The 23162-nt window shown below is 39.9% G+C and overlaps 1 protein-coding gene across 2 annotated transcripts in view; it reads left to right on the forward strand.

Annotated features, from left to right (window-relative positions):
* Positions 1–257: 257 nt before the first annotated feature.
* Positions 258–23162, forward strand: part of celf1 (cugbp, Elav-like family member 1) — a 39088-nt gene continuing 16183 nt past the window's right edge. For both annotated transcript variants that reach the window (XM_080026192.1, XM_080026193.1), the window contains exons 1-4: positions 258–391; positions 8454–8592; positions 18016–18203; positions 18566–18648. In XM_080026192.1, the coding sequence (XP_079882318.1) occupies positions 8489–8592; positions 18016–18203; positions 18566–18648 (375 nt within the window). In that variant the 5' untranslated portion in view covers positions 258–391; positions 8454–8488. The remainder of the gene's footprint in view (positions 392–8453; positions 8593–18015; positions 18204–18565; positions 18649–23162) is intronic.

A 23162-nucleotide genomic window follows, 5' to 3' on the forward strand; every position in this document is an offset into this window, starting at 1 on the left:
GAGGGAACTGTCACGTGCACTTTCACTACCGTCTCAAAGAGCACCCCGTATCAAATATTGCTTGTAAGAAAAAGTTGTTCCATTATAAGTACAATACTACCTACAGCTCTTCATATCCGCCTTGAAGCAAATCTCCCATATTGTGTCGCCCCCCTCTCCCCCAGTCCCCCTTGCAGCTGTCGAGTGGTAACGGTTCAGCAAGATCTGCCATTTTACCATAGCAAGCAGTGACTGCTGGCTAAATCTCTTTAGTGAAAGACCAAAGTGATTCACATGTAGTTGTCAGTTTATTTCCACGCGTTCAGTATTATTAACGTTATGTTGTAAGCAAGCAGCCAAAGCGACATTGTTTTAAGCACAAGTCAAATTAACAGTGGCGTTAAAAACACGGGTAAGTTGGTAATTTTTTAGTTATGAAATGCTTTTGTTGCTAGCTAACGTCACCATAACATTACCCACAGTGTTGTACATGTGTAAGTACTTGTTGGCATGTTCATTCGGCTAGCGGCAGTGGCTGTCAAAGGCTTTGTGGGCTCTACTTGTATGGGCTGAACGGGACTTTTGGAACATGGCAGCTGTATGTTGGAAGCTGATAGTAACCCGATAGTACATGTTGATGGAATGACGTCATGATAGAGTTGGTGTGGTTTGTATGCTGGGCTGTGTGTATCGGCTGCTAGTTAAACCCTTACAACATGCTTACAACCAGTAACGGTACGGGCCATGTTGATATTTTTGAAGATTCGTATGATATCTGACAGGGGAAGCACGTGAAGTCACCGAACGCGGAAGTGGCCACTGTCACTCCTCCCACTGTGACAACCTGTCAGCAATGCAGTCTATGATTTTTTTTTTTTTTTTTTTTTTTTTAAATCAACTTTATTGAACAATTCTCATTACATTAATGAAAAGTACTCCATAAATCTTATATTCTTATTGTATACATAAAAATACAATACAAATGTAATATACATACATGCATATAGACATATATCCATACATATATTAAACAAAAAAATAAACAGCACAATACCATAAATAAAATAAAAAATATCACTCCTCCTCAAAAAGATTTTTATATATACTGATAGTTTTGTTACTTTTTTTAGTATCAATTAGTGCCAATGTTTTAATATATTCTTTGAATTCGGCCAGAAAACCTATAAAATTGGGGGAAACTTTAGCAAATTTGCATTTATGTATGTGAAATTTTCCGAATAGAATAAATAAATTAACAATAAATTCAATGTTAGTGGATTTATGTTCAAAGTACATGAGGACATTTTGACAAGTAATTCTAATAGCATCATTCATTTTACACAATAAATAATTTTCAAGTCGAATCCAGAAGGTGATTGAGTGGGAACAAGAATAAAATAAATGAATTAAAGATTCTGGTTCAACATTGCAAAAGCTACATTTGTCGTCCGTTTCTAAAAATTTGGAAAAATATAAATTTGTTGGATATATATTGTGTAAAATTTTGATGTGAACTTCTCTAATCTTGTTTGTGATACAATAGTTGTATGGGAGCAACCAATTCTTCTGCCAAATGATGTCAGTAAAGATGGTGGCCCAAAAGGCTTTCCCCCTTGGAGATATTTTCCTTCTGTCATAAAGTGCATTCCGTATATGTTTGTTATTGCATTTTGGGTTCGTTATATCAACACCATTTATCATCAAAAGGGATTCTATTCTAAGAGCTTCTTGAAATTGAAGATGATTTTTCATGAGAAGACATAATCCGTCTGGAATAGCTTTAGTTACTAAGTTAAATTCTTTATATGTAACAGGAAAGGATTTAATGAGAAGGAAACGTTCATAACTAAGCATTTCACCATGAGTATCAAAAAGATCATTAACATAAACAATTCCACGGTCAATCCAATTCTGTTTGAATATAGATTTTTTCTTTACTGTGATGTTTTCATTATTCCAAATGATACTTTTGTGTGGAGAAAAGTTATGGGAATAACATAACTTCCATGCAAGGAGGGCTTGTTGATAAAATTTAGACAATTTAAGAGGTAATTTGGTGATATTATAGTTGCAAGTAAGAATGAAGCGAAGACCACCAAATGACTTAAAAATATTGTTTGGAATAAAGAACCAAATTGAATTGGGGGCCCTAAGAGATTCCTTGATCCATTTCATTTTGAATGTATTATTTAAGTCAATGAAGTTTAGTAATTCAAATCCCCCTTCTTTTCTGGATCCTGAAAGTATATCTTTTTTAAGGTAGTGTTTCTTGTTTTTCCAAGTAAAGTTAGTTAGAATTTTGTTAATTTCTTTGGAAGTTGAATCATGAACAAAAAGAGATAGAGCAGGGTAGACTAATCTTGAGATACCTTCCGCCTTGGTTAAAAGAATTCTTCCAAAAATAGATAGATCACGCTGAAGCCACATATTCATTATATTTTGTGTTTTTTTAAGTCTAGGGAGGAAGTTGAGTTGTTGCCTGGTTGTCATTTCTCTTGTTAAATCAATACCTAAATATTTGACGGATTTCTTGACCGGAATGTTACATATGCTCTCAATATCTGTATCATAAAGGTTCAAAATTTCACATTTACCTATATTAAGATGTAAACCCGAAGCCTTTGAAAAGTCATTGATTAGTTGTATTGCTGGTTCTACTTGATGTTTGTCTTTTAAAAATAAAACCGTATCATCAGCCAGCTGCGTTATTCGAATCTCTCTTTGAAATATGGATAAGCCTTTTACATTAGCACTATTTAGGACCTTCAATGAAAGCAGCTCTACAGCAATCAGAAATAAAAATGGTGAAATTGGGCAGCCTTGGCGGACAGATCTACCGACAGGGAATCGTTTAGAAGTGCTAGGGTATATCAACAAATTACTATTTATGTCCTTATAAAGCATTTTAACTATTGAAATAAAGTTAGCACCAAATCCTAATAAATCTAAAACTTTGTATAAAAATGGGTGTTCTACTGTATCAAACGCTTTGTAAAAGTCGAGAAATACAATAACTGCCTGTGATTCCACGTATTCTGAATAATCTAGCAAATCCAAAATTAATCTAATATTGTTACTTATATGACGGTTAGACATGAAGCCTGTTTGAGTTTCATTAATAATTTCGCCAAGGTCTTTTTTTAAACGTCTGGCAAAGACAAGAGCGAATAATTTGTAATCTATATTTAGAAGAGTAATGGGTCTCCAATTTTCTATACATAGAGGGTCTTTGTTTGGTTTAGGCATCAGGCTAATTAATCCTTGTTTCATTGTTGTAGTCATTTCGTTGTTAGCAACACATTCTTTATACATATTCATGAGCGGGGATTCAATTATATTCCAGAAAAATAAGTAAAATTCAGTGGATAAACCGTCAATCCCAGGAGATTTCCCGGATTTCATATGTTTCAAGGCTTCGACAAATTCACAGTTCAAGATGGGTTTCTCACAGTTATTTTTAAAGTGTTCTGAAATGGAAGGGATAAATTCTTTAACGTTGTTTATAAAATCATCACATTGTTCAGCATCAAATTTTGATTTATACAACTCTTTGTAAAAGGTGCCAACATGTTCTGCTATTTCTTTGGGGTTGGTTACAACATTATCATTTATTTTCAGCGCTGAAATACTACTTCTTTTGCGGTTCCGTTTTTCGAGTGCAAAAAAATAACTTGAGTTTTTTTCTCCCTTTTCTAACCATTTAGCCCTAGATCGTACAAAGGCACCTTTAGCTGCATCAACATATAATTTATCTATATCATTTTGGAGTTGCATTAGTTTTGCTTGTTCAATTTCTGACAGGTTTTCTTTATTTAATAAGATACTTAAATTTTCCATAATATCCCTTTCTTTTGCATCATTTGCTTTTTTGATGTTTTTGCTACGACTAATGGCAATTTCTCTAATTTTAAATTTAAAGAATTCCCATTTCTGTACACTATTCATTTCTTTTTTGGTAAATATATCTTGAGCCATTTGTTTGACTAAATCTTGAAAGGTTTTGTCTTTAAGCAAGTTATTATTAAACTTCCAATATCCTCGTACTTTCTTATTACTTTCTTTTGAACCAGTTAAGATTAATGAAATCATTTTATGATCAGATAAAGGAGCATATGAATGAGAAACTTCAGATATATATTGTAAGCAAGAAGTGGATGTTAACCATAAATCTATTCTAGATTGTTGTGTACGTCTAGCGTTACACCATGTAAACTCTTTGCAATCCGGGTTAAAGAATCGCCAGGCATCAGTAACTGTCAATTTCTGATTTAAATAGAGGGTGGCTTTGAAATTCGAATTTTGAGAAACTCTTTCTGGAATTCTGTCCAACAAGTCATTTGGAGCATCATTAAAATCACCTCCAATAATTAAATATGCATCTTTGTTTTTATCTTGAAGATCCCTCAATTTAGAATAAACTTCAGTAAACATTGTTTTAGCTTGTGCTATTCCATTGTGACCATATACATTACAAATGATGAAAAGAGAATTGTCTAGTTTGATTACAGCTATAATCCATCTGCCATCTCCAGAGTTGAAAGTCTCCAAGACATCACCTGTGAACTTGTTAAATAGAACAGCGACCCCTGCTGAGTGATGTGAAGCATGACAAAAATATGCTTGATCTCCCCACTGTCCTTTCCAAAATTTGCTGTCTGTGACACAAGAGTGTGTTTCTTGTAGAAATATAATGTTGGCATCTGTTTTCCGGGTAAAGAGGAATATTGCTTTTCTTTTAGTAATGTCTCTTATCCCCCTGACATTGAGGGAAACTATTTTTAAGGAGTTGAACTTAAATTCTGACATAAAAATAAAAACTAAATAAAGAGAGGAGTACGGTAACTGGTGAGTAAAATAAGAAAATAAAAAACGTAGAAACAAATAAATTCGAGTCTTGAGATAAAATAGGTTTGCTTATGAAAGTATCTCAAGGAATGTGAAAGAACTCTCAGAATTCCAGGCATTAATGAGTAACAGTATTAACCATAACCGGGTTGCAAAAAGACCAATATGTGAAACCAAACGTGTTAACTGGTCTAACATATTCACTTACCAATCAACCTTATGTGAGTCCATTAACAGTATGCTCTCAACATGAAAACAGAGTCGAGGGCTATATGTTCAGTTAAGCTGTGTTGTTGAGTGTGTCGGCTGCGATTCTTCTTCCATCGATGATCACGTCAGGACCCCGCCATGACGTCTTTTTCCCTTCCTTGCGAGCTTTGTCAACAAGCGGCCAAAGTTTTTTACGACACTGTCTCTCCATGTAAGTCAGATCCTCTGCGAGACGAATCTTCTTCTCCTTCATTACTGCAGCGTTGACTGATGCTCTCCATATTTTCTGCCTGAAGTTGCGCATGGTAAATTGGATGATCACCGGACGAGGGCTCCCGTCTTCCCTGGTGCGTCCGACCCGATGCACTGTGTCGATTAAGAAGCCCAGCTTGCTTTTTTCATCTGGAGCAATGTGGCCGAAGATCTGGAAGACCTGTTTCCTTGCATCCTCGGCGGTTTCGTTGGTGGCTTCGGGAAGGTTGAAAAGTTTCAGATTCCAACGGCGGCTGTAGCGCTCAGCTTCTTCAATCTTCACGTCTTGCTCTGTCAGCCGCTGTTTCACTGCATGCACGTTATCATCAGTTGTCTTCATCAGGTGTTCCATCCCTTCGACGTTTTCTTTGATAGTGACGATATCTGCTGTGTTCTTGCTTATCTTTTTTTCCAGGGAAGTGAATCTGCATGTTAACTCTTGGACAGCTTTCAATATGTCCGCATTGGACACTTCATCCTCACGGCTAGAACACATCTTTTTTGGGTTAGGACTTGCCTTGGGGGTTTCCGGTAATGGTGAGCTCAGAGGACTTGCCTGTGCCTCTTCAAACTCCATCAGAAGATTTGCCCTTCTTTCACTCGCTCGCTTAGACATGATGTCGCCTGGTTGCCGCGCAGGTAGCATTAAGGTAACTAGCTTACATCAAGTAGTTAGCCGGTCGTTGGTTTTCCTTATAAACGTTCAAAATTGTAACAAGTTTGTTAGACTAATGTTTTAAATCGGGTCTTTCTATTTTTAACAGTCTTTTAGCGTACCATCTGGTCAACTTTTCCTGTTAGGTGAACAATTATGCCCAAAACTTCTCAGAGCTCAGCACAAAGCGTGTGCACTGGCCGCCATCTTGCCAGCCTTTTCAATGCAGTCTATGATTATATTATATGGTCAGCAGTGAGTGACGTTGAGAAACCCTTTAAAAATGGTCAAAAGGCGACTTCAAAGTCCTCCCATAGGCTAACTCAGGAGAAGAATGCTGTATGAACGTGGGCCCTGGTTGTCTCATGTTAGCCAAGCACACTATACGACATATTATCCTTTTTGGGAATAACGTTGTTGTGCATCAGGCAAAGTTTTCCATACACAGATCTGTCCTTTTTGTTCCAAACTATGATATGGGAATAGGTGCTTACTATTGTGGCCTACTTGTTGGTTGTAGCTAGTGGGCATGGCTCCTGTCTAGTTCCACATTGTCCTCATCATTGATGAGACAGAAGCCCTGGTCCAGCTCACAAACATATGGCCTCATCGAGTTAGCAGTGTGGGCACTAAAAGTACACTAGTATGGAAAGTAAGTAGGGCTGTCCCCAAACCCATGTTTTGGCTTCCAAGCTTATGTGCGAAATACTCTCAGATATTCAAAGCTTTGCTCTACTCCTCAGACTCTAGTTCATTCCACGCACAGACACCATGATGCTTCTAAGTCTTGGCAACATTATGGATTTTTTTTTGCATTTAAAGGTGCACTGTGTAACTTTTGGTGTGTGAAGCATTTTTTAATTTTTTTTAAGATATTTTTTGGGGCACTTTTATGCTTTATTGATAGTGCAGAGAGACAGAGGTGAAATGGGGCAGAGACGGGAGTGACATGCAGAGAACGACCGCGGGCGGGAATCGAACCCGGGTCCGCTGCTGGGCCCGGCCCGGGAGGGGGACGCCTTACCAACTGAGCTAAAGGCGCCCCCACAGTTAAGCATTTCTAAGATATATACTCATAACTGAATAAAAAATGTTTTCCTTTAAAGCTTCCTGAAAAAGTTACTGTTTCACTGTTGTGGTTTACAGCAGCAGCGCCCACAGTTTGGTTTACTACATATTCTAGTCTTAACGTTTGGTTCTAGGTTCCACAAAATAATTTAGTCCTACATTTTTGATGATGGAATTATTCAATACTAAGAATTGCATGCAGATAGGTCTTGTAAACCAACTGCAGGCTCTGCGAATGTAAATAAATCCCCCTCCCCTGAAACTGCATAGTGCACCTCTAACCTATAAAGTAATTTTTTCTCATTCACTCGTTCACTGTTTTGGTTCACTTTTCTCAGTTGCATTCATATTTGTATACATGTCTGTAATGAATGAAAGTAGAAATAGAAAAAGAGAAAGTAGTTCAATAATTATCAAATGATTTACAAAATATTTAGTTTTTATTTATGGGTCAGCATTTAAAGGCCTATTCTGATGCACTGGTTTTACATTGTGTTGTCCTTTTCCCAGGTCTTACTTTTCCATAAAAAATGCCGTGTTGCATCTGTAGAGAGCTTGTGTGCCTCTGGGTATTTAAACTTTCCCCCAAATTCTCCCCCCGGTCCACGGTATAACCGTTGGGTAATAACTATTTCTTCTTGTACTGTAGCCTCCTTGTTGTAGTTTCTCACCTAACACTACATTTTAAATATTACATTGAACTAATCACCACAAAGCTACCTCCGCATTTTTACAGATCAGTTATCGAACACATCGCAATTTAAGTCGATACACGTTCCAAACAAAGGGAACCAACACAATCACTGAATATCATTTCATTGTAAAGCATTTAACGTTGCATTCTTCCATTTGAGATGCTATACACAATGAAGCAGCTCTGTCATCTTTTCAGGAGCGGTTTGCGTTGGCCATCTTGTCCTTCTAATGATCTCTTCTGAGAAGAGGCTGTCACGTGACACATAGAGAGTAGGAGCGCTTTGTTTAAATAGCTTTGTCCTTTTCTGACAGGTTCTTTATTTGACACATTAGGCCTCAATGATTTACAGGAGTTCTGTCATGACTTTTAGAGCATCTTCAAACACAGGCATTGGTGCTGGACACGGACACGTGTCTTAAGGCATTTATTACAAACATGCCCTGCACATTACATTACACAGCACATTTTTTTACTGACAGTAATTAGAGGAATACCGTAGCTATTTTGAAATACCCCAGGATAGGGTATTACCTTAGCCTGGTCCTACCAGACCATCGTACTTAATTTCATTTGGACAGAAGGTCTGGAATCGCTCAATTGACAAACGCAAACTCACTTGAAGGGCTTGTTTTTGAAGGGCACATGACCACCTTTTTATGTACTAATTCATGTGTTAATTGTCCCTGCTAAATGTGTTCATATATTTGTAATAGTGGTTTTTTTTGTGTCCTGTCTGGTGTGTTGTAGGTCCTGTGTGTATATGTTAGTATCCAAGGCCCTGGATGGATAGCCTTGACCCTGAACCCCTGTATGTGTCTCTGGAGCAGACTGGACATCCCACACCCCCCCTCCCTACTTTGGATGTCTCCAACTTGGCACTAGAGGGGTAAGGAGCCTACTTCTACTACTACTACTGTGATGTTGGGGAAATGCAGTGGTTCCAAGTCAAATGTGACCAAACCAAAAAACCCACTTCCCCCTCTGATTGACACTGTTTTCCAAAACTCTCATAGCACTTGGTTTTAGTCATAGTCATAGTTAGGGAGTGTTTCCCCTAAGTTAACAGTACTAAGCAATTCTTAACAAATATGTCACGTAGCCCAGAGAATCATTCTTTCTGTAATAACCTGAAACAAAAGCTCAACCATCAGGTAAGAAGTTGTGATCCAAAGCCTTTCAGCAAAACAACCAAGGAATGGTCGAGTAAGAAGAAGATATGTGTTCTGGATTGGCCCAGATCTGAATCCAATTGAAATGCTGTGACTGGACCTGAAGCAGGCAGTTCATGACAGAAACCTGTCCAACCTCAGTCAACTTGCATTCTGTAAGATGGAGTGGGCACAGATCGCCCAAAACAGATGTGAGAGACTGAGTAGTCGTTACAGAAAGCGTTTGGTTGCGGTTATTAACTGAAGGGGTTCACATACTTTTAAACCCATGAAATTGGACTTTTTGTTAAATCATTCTCTTTCGTTAAATGAACAATGACAATGTATAATTTATTTTTGTTTGAATCCATTATTTGCAAAGTCAATGTAATGAATTGTAGTAGGGGAGAGTGGCCTAAGTTGTGCCTGTGGGCAAGTTGTGCCACCCCTTGTTTCTAGAAAACCATAGAAGAAATTGGAAATGTGACCACATATTTAAGAAGAGCTATCCATTAAACTCATCCTGTAAAGAAGGGAGAAACGTGGAATAAGATATAAGCACATTTAAGATAAAAAAAACAATTTTTTGCCTTTCAAAGTAAAATTTCCATGATTAAGGTTTTTTGATTACTGTCTGAACAATTATAGACACGTTTCAAAACATTTGACACATGTTTTAGTGCTTTAGTATGCTACACTTTGTGTCTATATACACTCAACAAAAATATAAACGCAACACTTTTGTTTTTGCTCCCATTTTTCATGAGATGGACTTAAAGATCTAAAATTCATTCCAGATACACAATTGTACCATTTCTCTCAAACATTGTTCACAAATCTGTCTAAATGTGTGATAGTGAGCACTTCTGCTTTGCTGAGATAATCCATCCCACCTCACAGGTGTGCCACATCAAGATGCTGATCTGACATCATGATTAGTGCACAGGTGTGCCTTAGATTGTCCACAATAAAAGGCCACCCTGAAATGTGCGTTTATATTTTTGTTGAGTGTAGTTAGCACGATGTCAGCCCTAAACTGCTGCATCATGCTTATTATCCAAAATTCTGGGGATGGGGTGATTTGTGGGCCTAGGTGAGTTATAAGTAAGTAAGTAAGTAAAATGTATTTATAAAAGCACATTTATAACAGTTTGCACTGTCCAAAGTGCTTTACATAGTGCATTCAGTAGGTAAAAAATTAAGGTAAAATAACAATAACCAAAATAAAAGACATAAAGCCCAGACATCCACATATGAACAAAGATAGTAGTGCAGAGGTAAGATAGTTAATGGAGAGGAAAAACCAGGGTGTACAGATGGGTTTGAGCCTTGATTTAAAGGCAGAAATGGAGAGGGAATCGCATATGCCAGGTGGCAGTTGGTTCTACAAGGGCGGAGCAGCTAGTGCAAAGTACATTTCTGAGAGTTGTGCCATTGGCATGGCTGTATACGCTTGTCACCAAAAGAAAGTGATTGTCTACAGTAGCTCAGAAGAGACTGACATCTCAATTCCACTTAACAACACCACTGACAAGAGTTCAGATGGCCAGAAAGATGATGATGGTGACTTTGTCATTGTTAGCTTTGCAGGCAAAACCACCTAGATCTGCTAGGTCTTGTTTAAGAAAGTTGACCTTCAATCTTTGTAAAATATTTACTTTAAATAAACCTTAAATAAGTGATTGTCTAATGGATTTGTCTTGCATTACAGTTTATGAGATATATATCAATGGCACAATTTACCCCATGGTATTTTCTCCAATGGCACAACTTACACCACACCGGGGGCAAGTTGTGCCACAAGACAACTTTTTTTCCGAAAGCTATATTTCTTCAACAGTTTATTCCAGATCCAAAGTTTTTATTGCCAGGGATGCACAACACCCTGAAATATATGTGCATATTTGCGTTGGAGACTTTACTGTCAAGGCCTCACTTTAAAGTCACTTTGAGTAAAAAGTGGCACAACTTAGGCCACTCTCCCCTATAAATGATAATTTCTAAATTCAGTTTAGTACTTTTAAGGAATATAACGGAATATCTCTGTAGGGTTCACAAACTTTTGAGCTGCCCTGTATACTTATACAGTATACGTGTAGACATATATATATACATATATAAATGTATTTTTATTAGGGCTGTCAAGCGATTCATTTTTTTTATCTAATTAATTACAGGCTCTGTGATTAATTAATCTAAATTAATCGCATACTTATATGACACTTGTATGCCTGTTTATAAACAACTGTATAAGCTACTCTCTCTCTCTCTCTCTCTCTCTCTCTCTCTCCCCCCCGTCTCTCGTAACTTCTGCTTCTTGCTAAATGATAACACATCCATAAAGCCCTCGGCCTCTTTCCCCTGCTTCTTTCTTTACTCTTTAATCCCGTGCGGGCCGTGTCCGCAAGCTACCGGTGCAGCTCCGCTATCGTCTCACCTCTTTTGCACCGGGTCAAAGGGCAATATAGAAGTGCAATTAATCTACGTTAATTGTTTTAATCGCGTTCATTTTTCTGTGATTAATTAATCGAAATGAACGCGTTAATTTGACAGCCCTAATTTTTATACATATATATTGGGATGCTTTCAAACCTGTAATTTGGACCATCTGGTCTTGAAGGAAAAAAAATCAAACATGGTTTAATTTCAGTTCTGGTAATAACTAGTTAAATATGTTCTATTATATTGACCAAATTAACTGAGCTATAGGTGTGAAAGAACATAGATTTGAAGTGCCCTAGGAACTCTGAAACATCTCCACTAGAGTTCTAACACAGGACAAGTTTGAAACATTTCGCTAGCCATAGCCACAGTTACTTTAAAAAAGTAACTTAGTTACTTTACTAGTTACTTGGTTAAAAAGTAACTAAGTTGGATTACTGATTACTTTTTTACAAAGTAACTAAATTAGATTACAAGTTACTTTAAAAGTTACTTTACAGCTTTTAAAACCAATATATCTCAATTTAAAACATGCACATATTAAGAATCATTGAAAATATAAAAAAAAATAAAGCTTGTATGCCTATAGGCATACTGTTTTCAAAATAATAAAAATTATTGTTTAAAAAATTTAATAAAAAAATAAGTGTTTCCCCCCATGAAATTAAATGCATTCCTCCAAAGTGCAAATACACTTTGCTTGGCCCTTCACTCTCATGCATTAATTTGACTTTTCTCTGCGATGTCTCATGTGTTGATAGACTGGGTGTGTGCGGCCACCGGTCGCCAAGTGACTATAAATTTCCAAGTTTTAAACACTTCTATCTCTTCAACGTCACCGTACCCGAATCCTAAATATCTCCACAGCAGACGCTATATTTCAATGGGGGGAAAAACGTTGGTTTTCTGCCACAGTTCAGCGACTCGGCCGTAATGCTTCTGCACACACACACACACACACACACACACACACACACACACACACACACACTGCCAGAGGAGACGAGGGGCGCTACCAAAAAGACGAGAGGAGCGGTTGGAGCGTTTAGAGACACATGCATGCACATTTATTTACATTAAATCGCAATCGCAGTCATTTGTGCATTTATGTAAAATGTTACACTAAGGAAAATGACAGAAATAGTAACACAGTGAGTTTGATGAGTAACTTTAATCTGATTACTGATTTGGAGATAGTAACACGTTAGATTACTCGTTACTGAAAAAAGTGGTAGTATTAGCATCGGGGGTTATGATCAATTGTTAAAAGATATATTTAGCTCTTTTTTAAGCTCCTTTTGGTACAACACCTGGAAGGATGTTATGGTTGTGATTTTAGAGAACATCCTTTCTGGGATGATTTGAGTGCATGTTGCTCAATTATTATTGACCAATTTGTGGAACAAAATGTGGCATCATGTGACGATGTGTGTGCTGCTGTGGTGTGCATAAAGCCAGTGTCCTGTGACATGGGCTCCTTTTTCTGTTTTGACGCACACACGAGTCCCACACAAACCAATGCAGGCTGTAGGACAACAGGGTAAACACAGCCCCCCTCACGGCCGGAACCTAATTGTCCAGACCCTGGTGTGGGGCTAGTCCAGGGATTAGCTAGTGGCCGGCCAGCACTATTCACTCCCTCTTTCATTCCCTTCTGCCCACTGGGCCTTATCACCATCAATCTGACACCCTGTTTATCTGACGCTGCAGCCAGATCTGCTGCTCTAGGAGAAACGTTCACAAAGAGCTGTGGTATCATCAGCATTTTGATTGTTGGAGGCCAAATGGTCATTCCACTGTGTGTGTCCCCAGTCATCCCAGCATGTCCATGCACTGGAACCTGGACAAGCCCACCTGAAGGCGTGTCACGTCGTGTCTGTCCTTTCTGTTGCTCTCTCCCCTACACCTCAAACAAAGCTGCTTCCTCCAGCCACATTTAGTTTGCTGTATTTGCGTTCCGGTGGACGGGGGTTCTCCGTGTAGATTTGGGTTTGTCGTGGTACTCTGTTTTTTTTCTCTGTCTTTTGTGTACTGTTCGACTGCCTTTAGTGTAGCCTTCGCCCAGGGAATCGCCCAACAAGTGTGTCATCTGGAGTTTACAGCCGCCCTCTGATCACTGTGCCCATTCACTTCATTGAGTTGAAGAAGAAGAAGAAGAAGAAAGGAAAATACAGTGATTTTGTCATCATGGCGTCTTTTAAACTGGATTTTCTCCCTGAGATGATGGTGGACCATTGCTCTTTAAATTCTAGTCCTGTGTAAGTAACCCCCTCTGTCCAGTGTTTTATGACTTTTTTTGTCCTGTGTCCTGGAAATCAACGGGAAAGGATTGGTCTCATTTCTTTATTGTGAATTTTATGATTTAGTATATGTTGTAATCATGAGGTGGCGAGCTGTGTTGTAGTGCATCAGGGGTATTAATAGGATAAAAGTACCTCTTCCCTTTGTTTTGTCAAGCTCAAATGTTTCTGATGTATATCGGTGTTACTTACACGTAGTGTTTTGATTCCATTATGAAGAAGGGTTGATTCTGAATGATTTTTGTCTTCATTGAAAGACCTAGGTAAGAAGTTCTATCTTTAAACCTCATTTGGAACATAAAGTGTACAACTCTTCTTCCAAAGTTGCACCCTGCTTTTCAATGGACTTTTAAACACTAAAAATCTCTAGAATGAGCACTTCTAACTCTTCCCAACTCGGCTGTCATGCAACAGGCACTAACACTAACCCTGCGTTCCAGTCCCCTTCCCTACTATTTAGTATGCCAGAAAAATATTTAGGATGTCCCAATACATGCACGTCAATTGTAGTATGCTGAAAATACATAAATGCCCCATTAACTCCAATAGCATGTTGGAGTATTCGTCTTTATTCTAGACATTTCTCGCGACATAATGAGACAAAATCTTCCTTATCAGATTTTTTTTCCTCCCCTGTGGCCCTAAAACTCTTTTGTACTTTAGTATGTAGTGTAGTAAAAAGAAAAAGTATGTGATTTTGGAACGCAGGGAAAGAGAGCAGAACCGAGTAGAGTGAGGACGGAGATGAGCAGAACATTCTTATTTTGCATTGGCACAACAGTAGGAAGAAGATGTGTTACCTGGCAACGGAGGTGGTGTCATGTGAGAAGAGCAGTACTATAGCAAAGCACTCACTTCGTCTTCTGTTGTTATATTGTCAGTTTCTTAACACTTTTTTGAAGAAAATTTGAGCTTCAAAGACATCGTTTCCTGCATTCTGGTGACTTTAAAAGAATGAAAATATCAAACAAACACAAATAAGTAGCCTACACTGCCTAAGTCAAAGAATCTACTTTTATTGTCTAATACTGTTCGTATATTACGACTATTATTATCATCTATTACTCTTATCGTCCTTTATACTAGATCCAATCTACTAACAATCCACCCAGCAGATCTTGCCCCCCCCCCCTCCCTCCCCACATGAAGATTTTATTTTTAAATTTTAAGGTTAAATGAATCAATCTGGTGAACTTTGAAAGGAAAATTAAGAGTCTAAATCTGATGATGTTTGTGCTCTGTAAACAACTGTCTCCTGTGCGTCCTGTCTGGTAGTCTATCATTTGGAGACACTGGCTTACATCATGGAGCCTACTGGGAGCTGGATTTCCTATAGAAATATGATCATAAAACGCAAAAAGAACTAAAATCAAATGGGCTATAAAGAGTTGTTTGCTACATGACCTGTTCCTTCTCCCGTCACAAACGCGCACATCTCTCGTTCATCCACACAATCACACCCGCTCGTACGTTTCGCCTGTATGTCATTATCGCCTTCCGCTTCCTGTATTGAGATATTTTAATAGTGGTTTAATTTCACAACAGGCAACAACTATAGGCTTTGGGCGAACACTATCGTTACCTGACTGTCACCAGGTGTGCACGTGTACACGTGAAGCCGGTTAGTAAATCATAACCTTTAAGGAAAAATCAATAAACGAAACCCGTTTTTTATTTTATTTTTTAAGTTTGGAAAATTACTTCATTTACACCCAGAAATTATGAAATAAAGGCCTCTCTGCCTCTCTCTGGGTGAATTTCAATTCAGGGGTTACAGCCTACGAAGGCTAGCCTGGTGCAACCAGACCATCGTACTTCATTTCATTTGTACAGAAGGTCTGGAAGTGCTGTAATTGGCAAACGTTCACTCACTTGGAGGCGGGTGTCTGTTGAAGTTTAAAACTATTGGATCTGCTCAGTGCCACTCTAGATTAGCCAACCAACAATCGCATAACGTTTGGTCATCACGTATGTCATGAGCCGGCTTCTGGCGGTGCGTTCCAGTTGGACAGGGAACTCGGAAATTTCCGACTTCACTACATATTCTGGTCTATGGATCTACCGGTACCTGGCAACGGTAACTTGTTAGAGCCTAACGTCCATACTTTCGCGAGCAGATGCACTGGAACACAGACAGGTCGGAACTCGGAACTACCATGTCGGAAATCTCCTTCTTCCGAGTATTAAGGAACGCGGCATTCAACTGAAACTGGAGCGCGACTTCGACGTCATCGTTCTCAGCCACTCGCTCTGTTCGCTGATTGGACACACAGAAGCAGTTCGAGCAGGATCCCACTAAAACGCCCCATCACCAGACTGACTACTGAAGGGAAAATTAAATTTGGCTGGATGTATGTAGGCAGGCAGAGCCAGGCTATACGAAGGCTGCATTTGAAGACCGATTGCGTCATAGCGGCGTGCAAAGGCTTATTCCATTTGCAAGGCTCCTTCATATGCGGCCGAGAAATGCAGCCTTCGTTTCACGGTTTTGAAGGCTGCAACAGATGGATCCTTCGCGGCCCAACATATCCCAAGATTCATTGTGTTTTTTTCAGAGATGGCATAAAATAAAATAAAAAATAACAAAACAGCAACGTGTTGCTCCATCTTCTTAACTTTTATCTTCCTTTCTTTTTTTCTTGTACTTTTTTTTCTTTTTGTCTGGTATTCAACTTATTTTTCTTTTTTCCTCCGTTGACAAGGCTGTCTCCGTTGGCAGCAATCAGGGTTGCTAGGCAGCACAGAAGCGGCGAGTCGTCACGCAAGGTAACGGCTTGTTACGCAAACCGGAAATGGTCGTAAACGGAGACCTGTGGAGACTATCTCGTTTAACAACGCTCGTTCGGCCTTCGAATCGGCCTTCACAGGCTATAGCCTTCATAGACCGAAGGACGCGGTCTCTGGAATGGGATATAGCTCCCGTCTATCTGTCTGTCTGCCTGTTTCTCACTGTGCACTGTCACTCCAACAGCATCGGCCAAAAATAATAATTACGTCGACACCCCCCCATCCATATTAAAAGGTTAAACGTGTACACGAAAAAACTGCAGCCGTGTAACCGTTTAGACATTTTTGTAACCGTTCACACCCCTAGTCACCAATGAAGGTGGTGATTGACGTGACCAGTGTAACGCCGAAAGCTGTGACCTGCCAGAATGTGTGTGTGGGCGCTTATATTTAACCCAGTCTCATAGTGAAATATAGGCCATGTAAAAACGTTGGTACATTGTGCAAATTGTAGAAGTTTTTCAAAATTAGCACTGAAATGGTCAGATTGTTAAAAATGTTAAAAGGTGAATAACCAACCCAGTTACCCATCACATTGAAATGCGTAGGCTATACTTTTTCCACTGTTCAATCATTTAAATTGGAAGCGAAAAACTTAAAGGTTCAGTAAGCGGAATGGTCAGTTTAGCTAACTTCCTGTCAGTGACTGCAGTTAGCAGTCCCCTCCGTCGTCACTACGTCACCACATTAATGCACTGCGGTTTTCAAGCAGCGAGTTATCTAGCATCATCTCAGATAGAGAGTGTGATAAAACATGATAAAAACCATCAAACAGACATTGGGAAGGATTTTTACCTGCTCCGCCATTGTAGGCCCCGAAAAGTTTATTTGCCGATTACATGCAGAGCGGGTGACTGAGAAATTGGCTTTATGAAACGCGCACACTATATAAGTGATCACTGTATGAATAAAGAGCGATTTAACACTTATATTAACATAAATAAATCGCTTACTTATAATGTCTCATTGCAGGGCTGTTTTTGGAAAACTACTATGTTTTGAGCTGTGGACCAACATAATTATTAAACCATTTCACTGTGAGACTGGGTCATTATATGCCTACAGTCTATTGAAATCAGTTAAGAAATAAGAACAGCGCCCTCTAGGGTCACACATTCTGGCAGGTCACAGCTTTCGGCGCAACACCGGCCGCTCCAATACGCTGTGGTGGTTGTGACTAGGGCAGTCGAAGAGGGAGGTGCAGGGGCTCTTACTGTGACGGTGAATTTGAACTCAATGCAGGTTAATCGGGCATTATAACAACACACATTTAATTGAGAATTGATGCCATTGGCCAAAACAATTAAATATATAAAGAGAAAAAATATACCAACAACAAAAAAGACACCCTTTGCAAAAAGGCCACATATCAAGTCGGAGGCCAAAGAGGCAGGTGCCTGAAAGACATTAACACTGTATATTTGAGTATTTGGTTAATTATTGTAAGCGCCATGGCATTATTTCGACAACAATGTCATCGCATATTTCCCTCATATTGCCCGGCCCTATTTCTTCTACAAAAAAACGTCAGCTGCCTCATACGTTTAGGATTGTTGGCAGGGAGGTAGCTATCAAGGAAGTCAAGATGTTTGTTAACCTCTGTCTAATACGCATGAGTTTTTTCTTTTGTAGCGGGAAGAAGATGAATGGGTCTCTGGAGCACCCAGACCAACCAGACGTGGATGCCATCAAGATGTTTGTGGGCCAGATCCCACGCTCCTGGTCTGAGGAGCAGCTCCGAGAGCTCTTTGAGCCGTACGGAGCCGTCTATGAGATCAATGTTCTCCGGGACCGCAGCCAAAATCCACCACAGAGCAAAGGTCAGTCCGTAATAGGGCTGTGCTAAAATATCGATATGGCAATGTATATCGTGATATTTATTTTCGGGATATCTGTATTATATCGTTAGCTCCAGTATCCATATTTTAGGAGGAAGGGGGATAAAATTCAGTCTGATTCAGTCTATTGTTGGAAATCAAAAAAGTAATTATCTCTTTGTGTGAGTAATTCCTAATACTGCTAATGGTTATTGTAATTGTGATAATCATTGTACATTCTGAACTCTCTCTGAAGATCAAACTGTTGAGACTGGGCCCAGCATACCCTCTAATACAGCAGCTGTTTGAGCTCACAGTATATACTAAGTGAGTGTGACACAATGTTTTCTTTGGTTTCCTGGCAGGCTGCTGTTTTATAACGTACTACACTCGCAAATCAGCGTTGGAAGCACAGAACGCTCTGCACAACATGAAGATTCTACCAGGGGTAAGCGCCAGCCTCCCGCAACTGCCCTGGGGTCTCATTTATAACGGTGTGCGTAGAAACCATCCTAAAACATTGCGTCCACAGAAAGCCAAAAATGTGCTGCGCAAAAAAAATTCAGATTTATAAAACTGTGCGGCGCACAGTTGCACGCAATCTTCCCTTTATAAATACCCACCTGCGGTGAATTGTGCGCAGACGATCTCCACCCCGTGTCCTCCCACTTCACCTCCCAGTTTCATCCCACAATCTACCATACATGGTGAATGCTAAATAGCTCCTGAATATGATGACGCACTTAATAAGCACGGAATTTTGACTGACATGAGGAAAAAAGGGAGGCAACGCGGCCACAAAGAAAGCGACTGTGAAGGAAGAAAGCCTGTGACGTCGTGCATGTGCTGCAGAAACTGGCACACACACATACACACCCGCGCGCTTATCACATATCATGATTGGCACAGTCGTTGTAGTCTTTGTAAAGCAGTTTCGCCCAACTTTGTACTGTATGAAATATCACGTATTAGCGTAGGCCTACCTGTAGTCCTATATGTAGGCCTATATAAAATATGGTGTGACAGTGAAATAATGCCTATAGTCAATTCGAGAGAATTGTTTATCTCCCGTGAGGTCCACACATTTCCAACAACGTCAGATTATAGTTTAATCTTCCAGGGTGAATTGTTATGGGAAAGAGATGCGTGTAATGATTTGCTAAATTCATAACATGATTTTATCTAACAAAATTACAGTTTTAATTAATAACTGTTGGGCTTAACTTTGTACAAAACTACTTTTTACACACCTTTTAAAATTTGCTCTCCCGCTGTGCACTCACGGAAACACCTCCCGACGTATAGGATATTATTATAAAGTAGCGCTATAAGATTCAACTTATAAAATATAACCAAAGCATGTAGACCTAGGCTACTTGATAAGTAATTCAACCTACATCACAACTGCATGCCATAGACTACAGTAGCCATATATTCGCAACTATAGGTAAGCTTATATATTTTATTGACTAAATATATTGGGTGCCAAGCATAATTTGTCTGTGTTTTTCTGATGACTGAGCTTTATTTCGTGGTGTTGCCATTGAGTGTCGCTGATTCCCCGAGTCAGGAAAACCTTGCGGTAGCTCTACGCATGGTCGAAGGTTGGCGTAGGAATACGCACACTTCTCCGCAAATAATGTCTTTATAAATACCAACGTTTGTCACCGCACATTTTCCCGCAAATTTCTTCCCGTCTACGCAAGGTTTTTGTGCGCCGCAAGCTTTATAAATGAGGCCCCTGGTCTCTATGGAAACATGCTATTCACTCTCTGTAGTGGGTCATTAACAGCTGCATACAAGGTGGGGATGCTGCTCCAGTGTGGAGGTTGATTAGTCTTTTGAGCGTGAACATGAACCAAACCATCAAATACAGAGTGGCGCTCTTCCATTAAACTGTGGGATATGATTCAGCATCTGTGTCTATTGTTAGGGGTTCAAGTCAGCTATAGTCAGTGCGTTTACATGCAGACTCATAATCGGGTAACACCTTTATCCGATCTACTTTGCACAAAAATCGGCACATTAACGGACAAGCGAAGTCGGATAAGAACACCTAGGGCCTCTACGAATAGTCCAATCTTCTAACCTATAAGCCTCCTTTCCTATACCTTAACCCTAAACGTCATCGGTAGGGCTGTCGCGATAACCGCACAGATGAAATACTGCAATATTTTCAAGCCAATCGCAGAGCATGGGCGGTCACCGCAACAACCGCATGTGACGTCCATGGACCTGTTATAAAAGGTGACGAACCCCCGTTTTTCAAAACTCATGTTTGGAAAAAAGATTTGAAGACCAGATCTTGTTTTTAAAAGGAAATAAATTGTAATTATTAAAATCATATACGAATATAAAAACGCTTTGATTAAAACACTTTACTTCATTGCAAATGAACAGTATAGGCCTAGTGCAAATAGACCGAACTCTGATGTGTGACTTTATTCCTCTGCTCCGCTCTCTCTATGCTCTGGTTCGGTCATCCTCGCTGCTGTCCTCGGCATCTGAGACGCAACATGTATTTAATGCTCATAGTTAATCACATAGCCTAGTGCTGAAACGAAAGCTATCAACGCCGTGGTTTAAGGCTGAAATGATAGAGAGTTGAAATGGGGCAGAGAGGGGAGTGACATGCAGAGATCGACCGCGGGCTGGAATCGAACCCAGGTCCGCTGCTCGCCGAGGCCCATGGGGGGGGACGCCCTACCAACTGAGCTAAGGGCGCCCCCACCAAGGGGAATATTTAAGTCCACTTGAAGCCCAATTCACATGTGAAAAAAAAGAGGCTACACTTATGTTGATGTTGAAATGAACTGCCCCCAGTAATCTTAATTAAATGTGAAGTTGGCATTTTATGTAAATTATGTGCTACGAAAATAACTATTATGATGTTGGTCTTTTATGAGTTATTTATTATCTTTATGGGCGGGGGGTTTGTTTTTGCCGAGTTAAATCTTCCTCTCTTCTCTTTTCCTCTCTTCTGTTTTACCACTTGTTCGTATTCGTGTACAGTCGGTAAACTCTGTCGGTGGCTTGTTGCTTTAAATATTGCTGCCGTAAAGGATTATGGGATACCATTATCTCCTTTCCTTTTGCATAGGTTGGTCCGGAGTAACCTATGCTAAAGGAGGGTTAAAGGCCCCTTTCCTAAGCATTTTGAGAATTCGAACCGCCTATCCGCCGACTACTTCCGGGTCATCTCGATAGGAAAGGAAATTTCCTATGCAAAAAAGAGAATCCGTAAAGACGGCTCCCAGATAACTTGTTCATAGTCGGCATTCTATCTGCACAGTGGAGGAAATAAGTATTTGATCCCTCACCGATTTTGTAAATTTGCCCACTTACAAAGAAATGAGCGGTCTATAATTTTACAGCTAGGTTTATTTGAACAGTGATAGACAGAATATCAAAAAGAAAATCCAGAAAATCACATTAAAAAAAGATATAAATTATTTTGCATTTCATTGAGTGAAATAAGTATTTGATCCCTTACCAATTATAAAGAATTCTGGCTCCCACAGATTAGTTCTCATGCTTAAAAAAGTACTCCTAATCTCAACTAGTTTCCTGTATAAAACACACCTGTCTCAAGTTGTTACCTGTATAAAAGACACCTGTCCACAGAGTCAATAAATCAAACTCCAACATCTCCATCATGGGCAAGACCAAAGAGCTGTCTAAGGACATCAAGGACAAGATTGTAGACCTGCGCAAGGCCGGAATAGACTATAAAACCATTGGCGAGAAGCTGGGTGAGAAGGAGACAACTGTTGGTGCGATTATTTGAAAATGAAAGAAACACAAGGACCATCAATGTCCCTCGGTCTGGGGCTCCATGCAAGATCTCCCCTTGTGGGGTATCAATGATCATGAGAAAGTTGAGGGATCAGCCCAGATCTACACTGGAGGAGCTTGTTTATGATCCCAAAGCAGCTGAGACCACAGTCACCAAGAAAACCATTGGTAACACACTATGCCGTAATGCCAGGTCCCCCTGCTCAAGAAGGCACATGTACAGAACCATCTGAAGTTTGCCAATGAACACCTTAACGACTCAGAGAATGCTTGGGAGAAGGTGAGGTGGTCAGATTAAAACAAAATCAAGTTCTTTGGTATCATAGTGACTCGCCATGCTTGGAGGAAGAGGAGTTCTGACTATGACCCCAAGAACACCATCCCCATAGTCAAGCATGGAGGTTGAAGCATTATGCTTTGGGGGTGATTCTCTTCCAAGTGGACAATTGGACTTCACTGCATCGAGGGAACTATGGATGGGGCCATGTACCATGAAATACTAGGTGACAACCTTTCTCTCAGCCAGGTCCGTAACAATGAGTCGTGAATGGGTCTTCCAGCACGTCAATGACCCTAAAAATACTGCAAAGGCAACAAAGGAGTGGCTCAAGAAGAAGCACCTTAAGGTCATGGAGTGGCCTAGCCAGTCTCCGGACCTTAATCCAATAGATCTGTGGAGGGAACTGAAGCTCAAGTGACAGCCTCGAAACCTTAAAGATCTCCTATTATACTACTTTTCTGTTCTTAAGTTCTTGTTAAAAACTGCTATAGAGCAACCTGACACGAATCACATCACAAAAAACCATGTAGATTTTTGGTACACTCTTCCTCTCATCTGAGCGAGCACAGCAGTCTGCTCCACACCTTGGCTTTGTGCTTCTCCGCCCCCTCCCCACTCCTGCAAACCCCACTCCGTTGTGATTGGTTACCTTCCTTCCGGAACATTTTCAGCAGCGCATGGGGAGATTTCGAGCAGGAAGGTGGGGGCATGGCCGGACCTTGCCTGAGCAGCATTACCATACATCCGCTTTCGTGACGAAAAGAATATCCGGCTGCCCTAGAGTTTAGTGCTCTGCACAGCCACCCCAGACAGTCAGCAGGGAATACGTCTAAATGCATGTACGTCATTATTTGATAAGCTAGTATGGTTAAACATGACTATAAATC

The sequence above is a fragment of the Ammodytes marinus genome, assembly GCF_949987685.1.
Source record: "Ammodytes marinus genome assembly, chromosome: 1".
Lineage (NCBI taxonomy): Eukaryota > Metazoa > Chordata > Actinopteri > Uranoscopiformes > Ammodytidae > Ammodytes > Ammodytes marinus.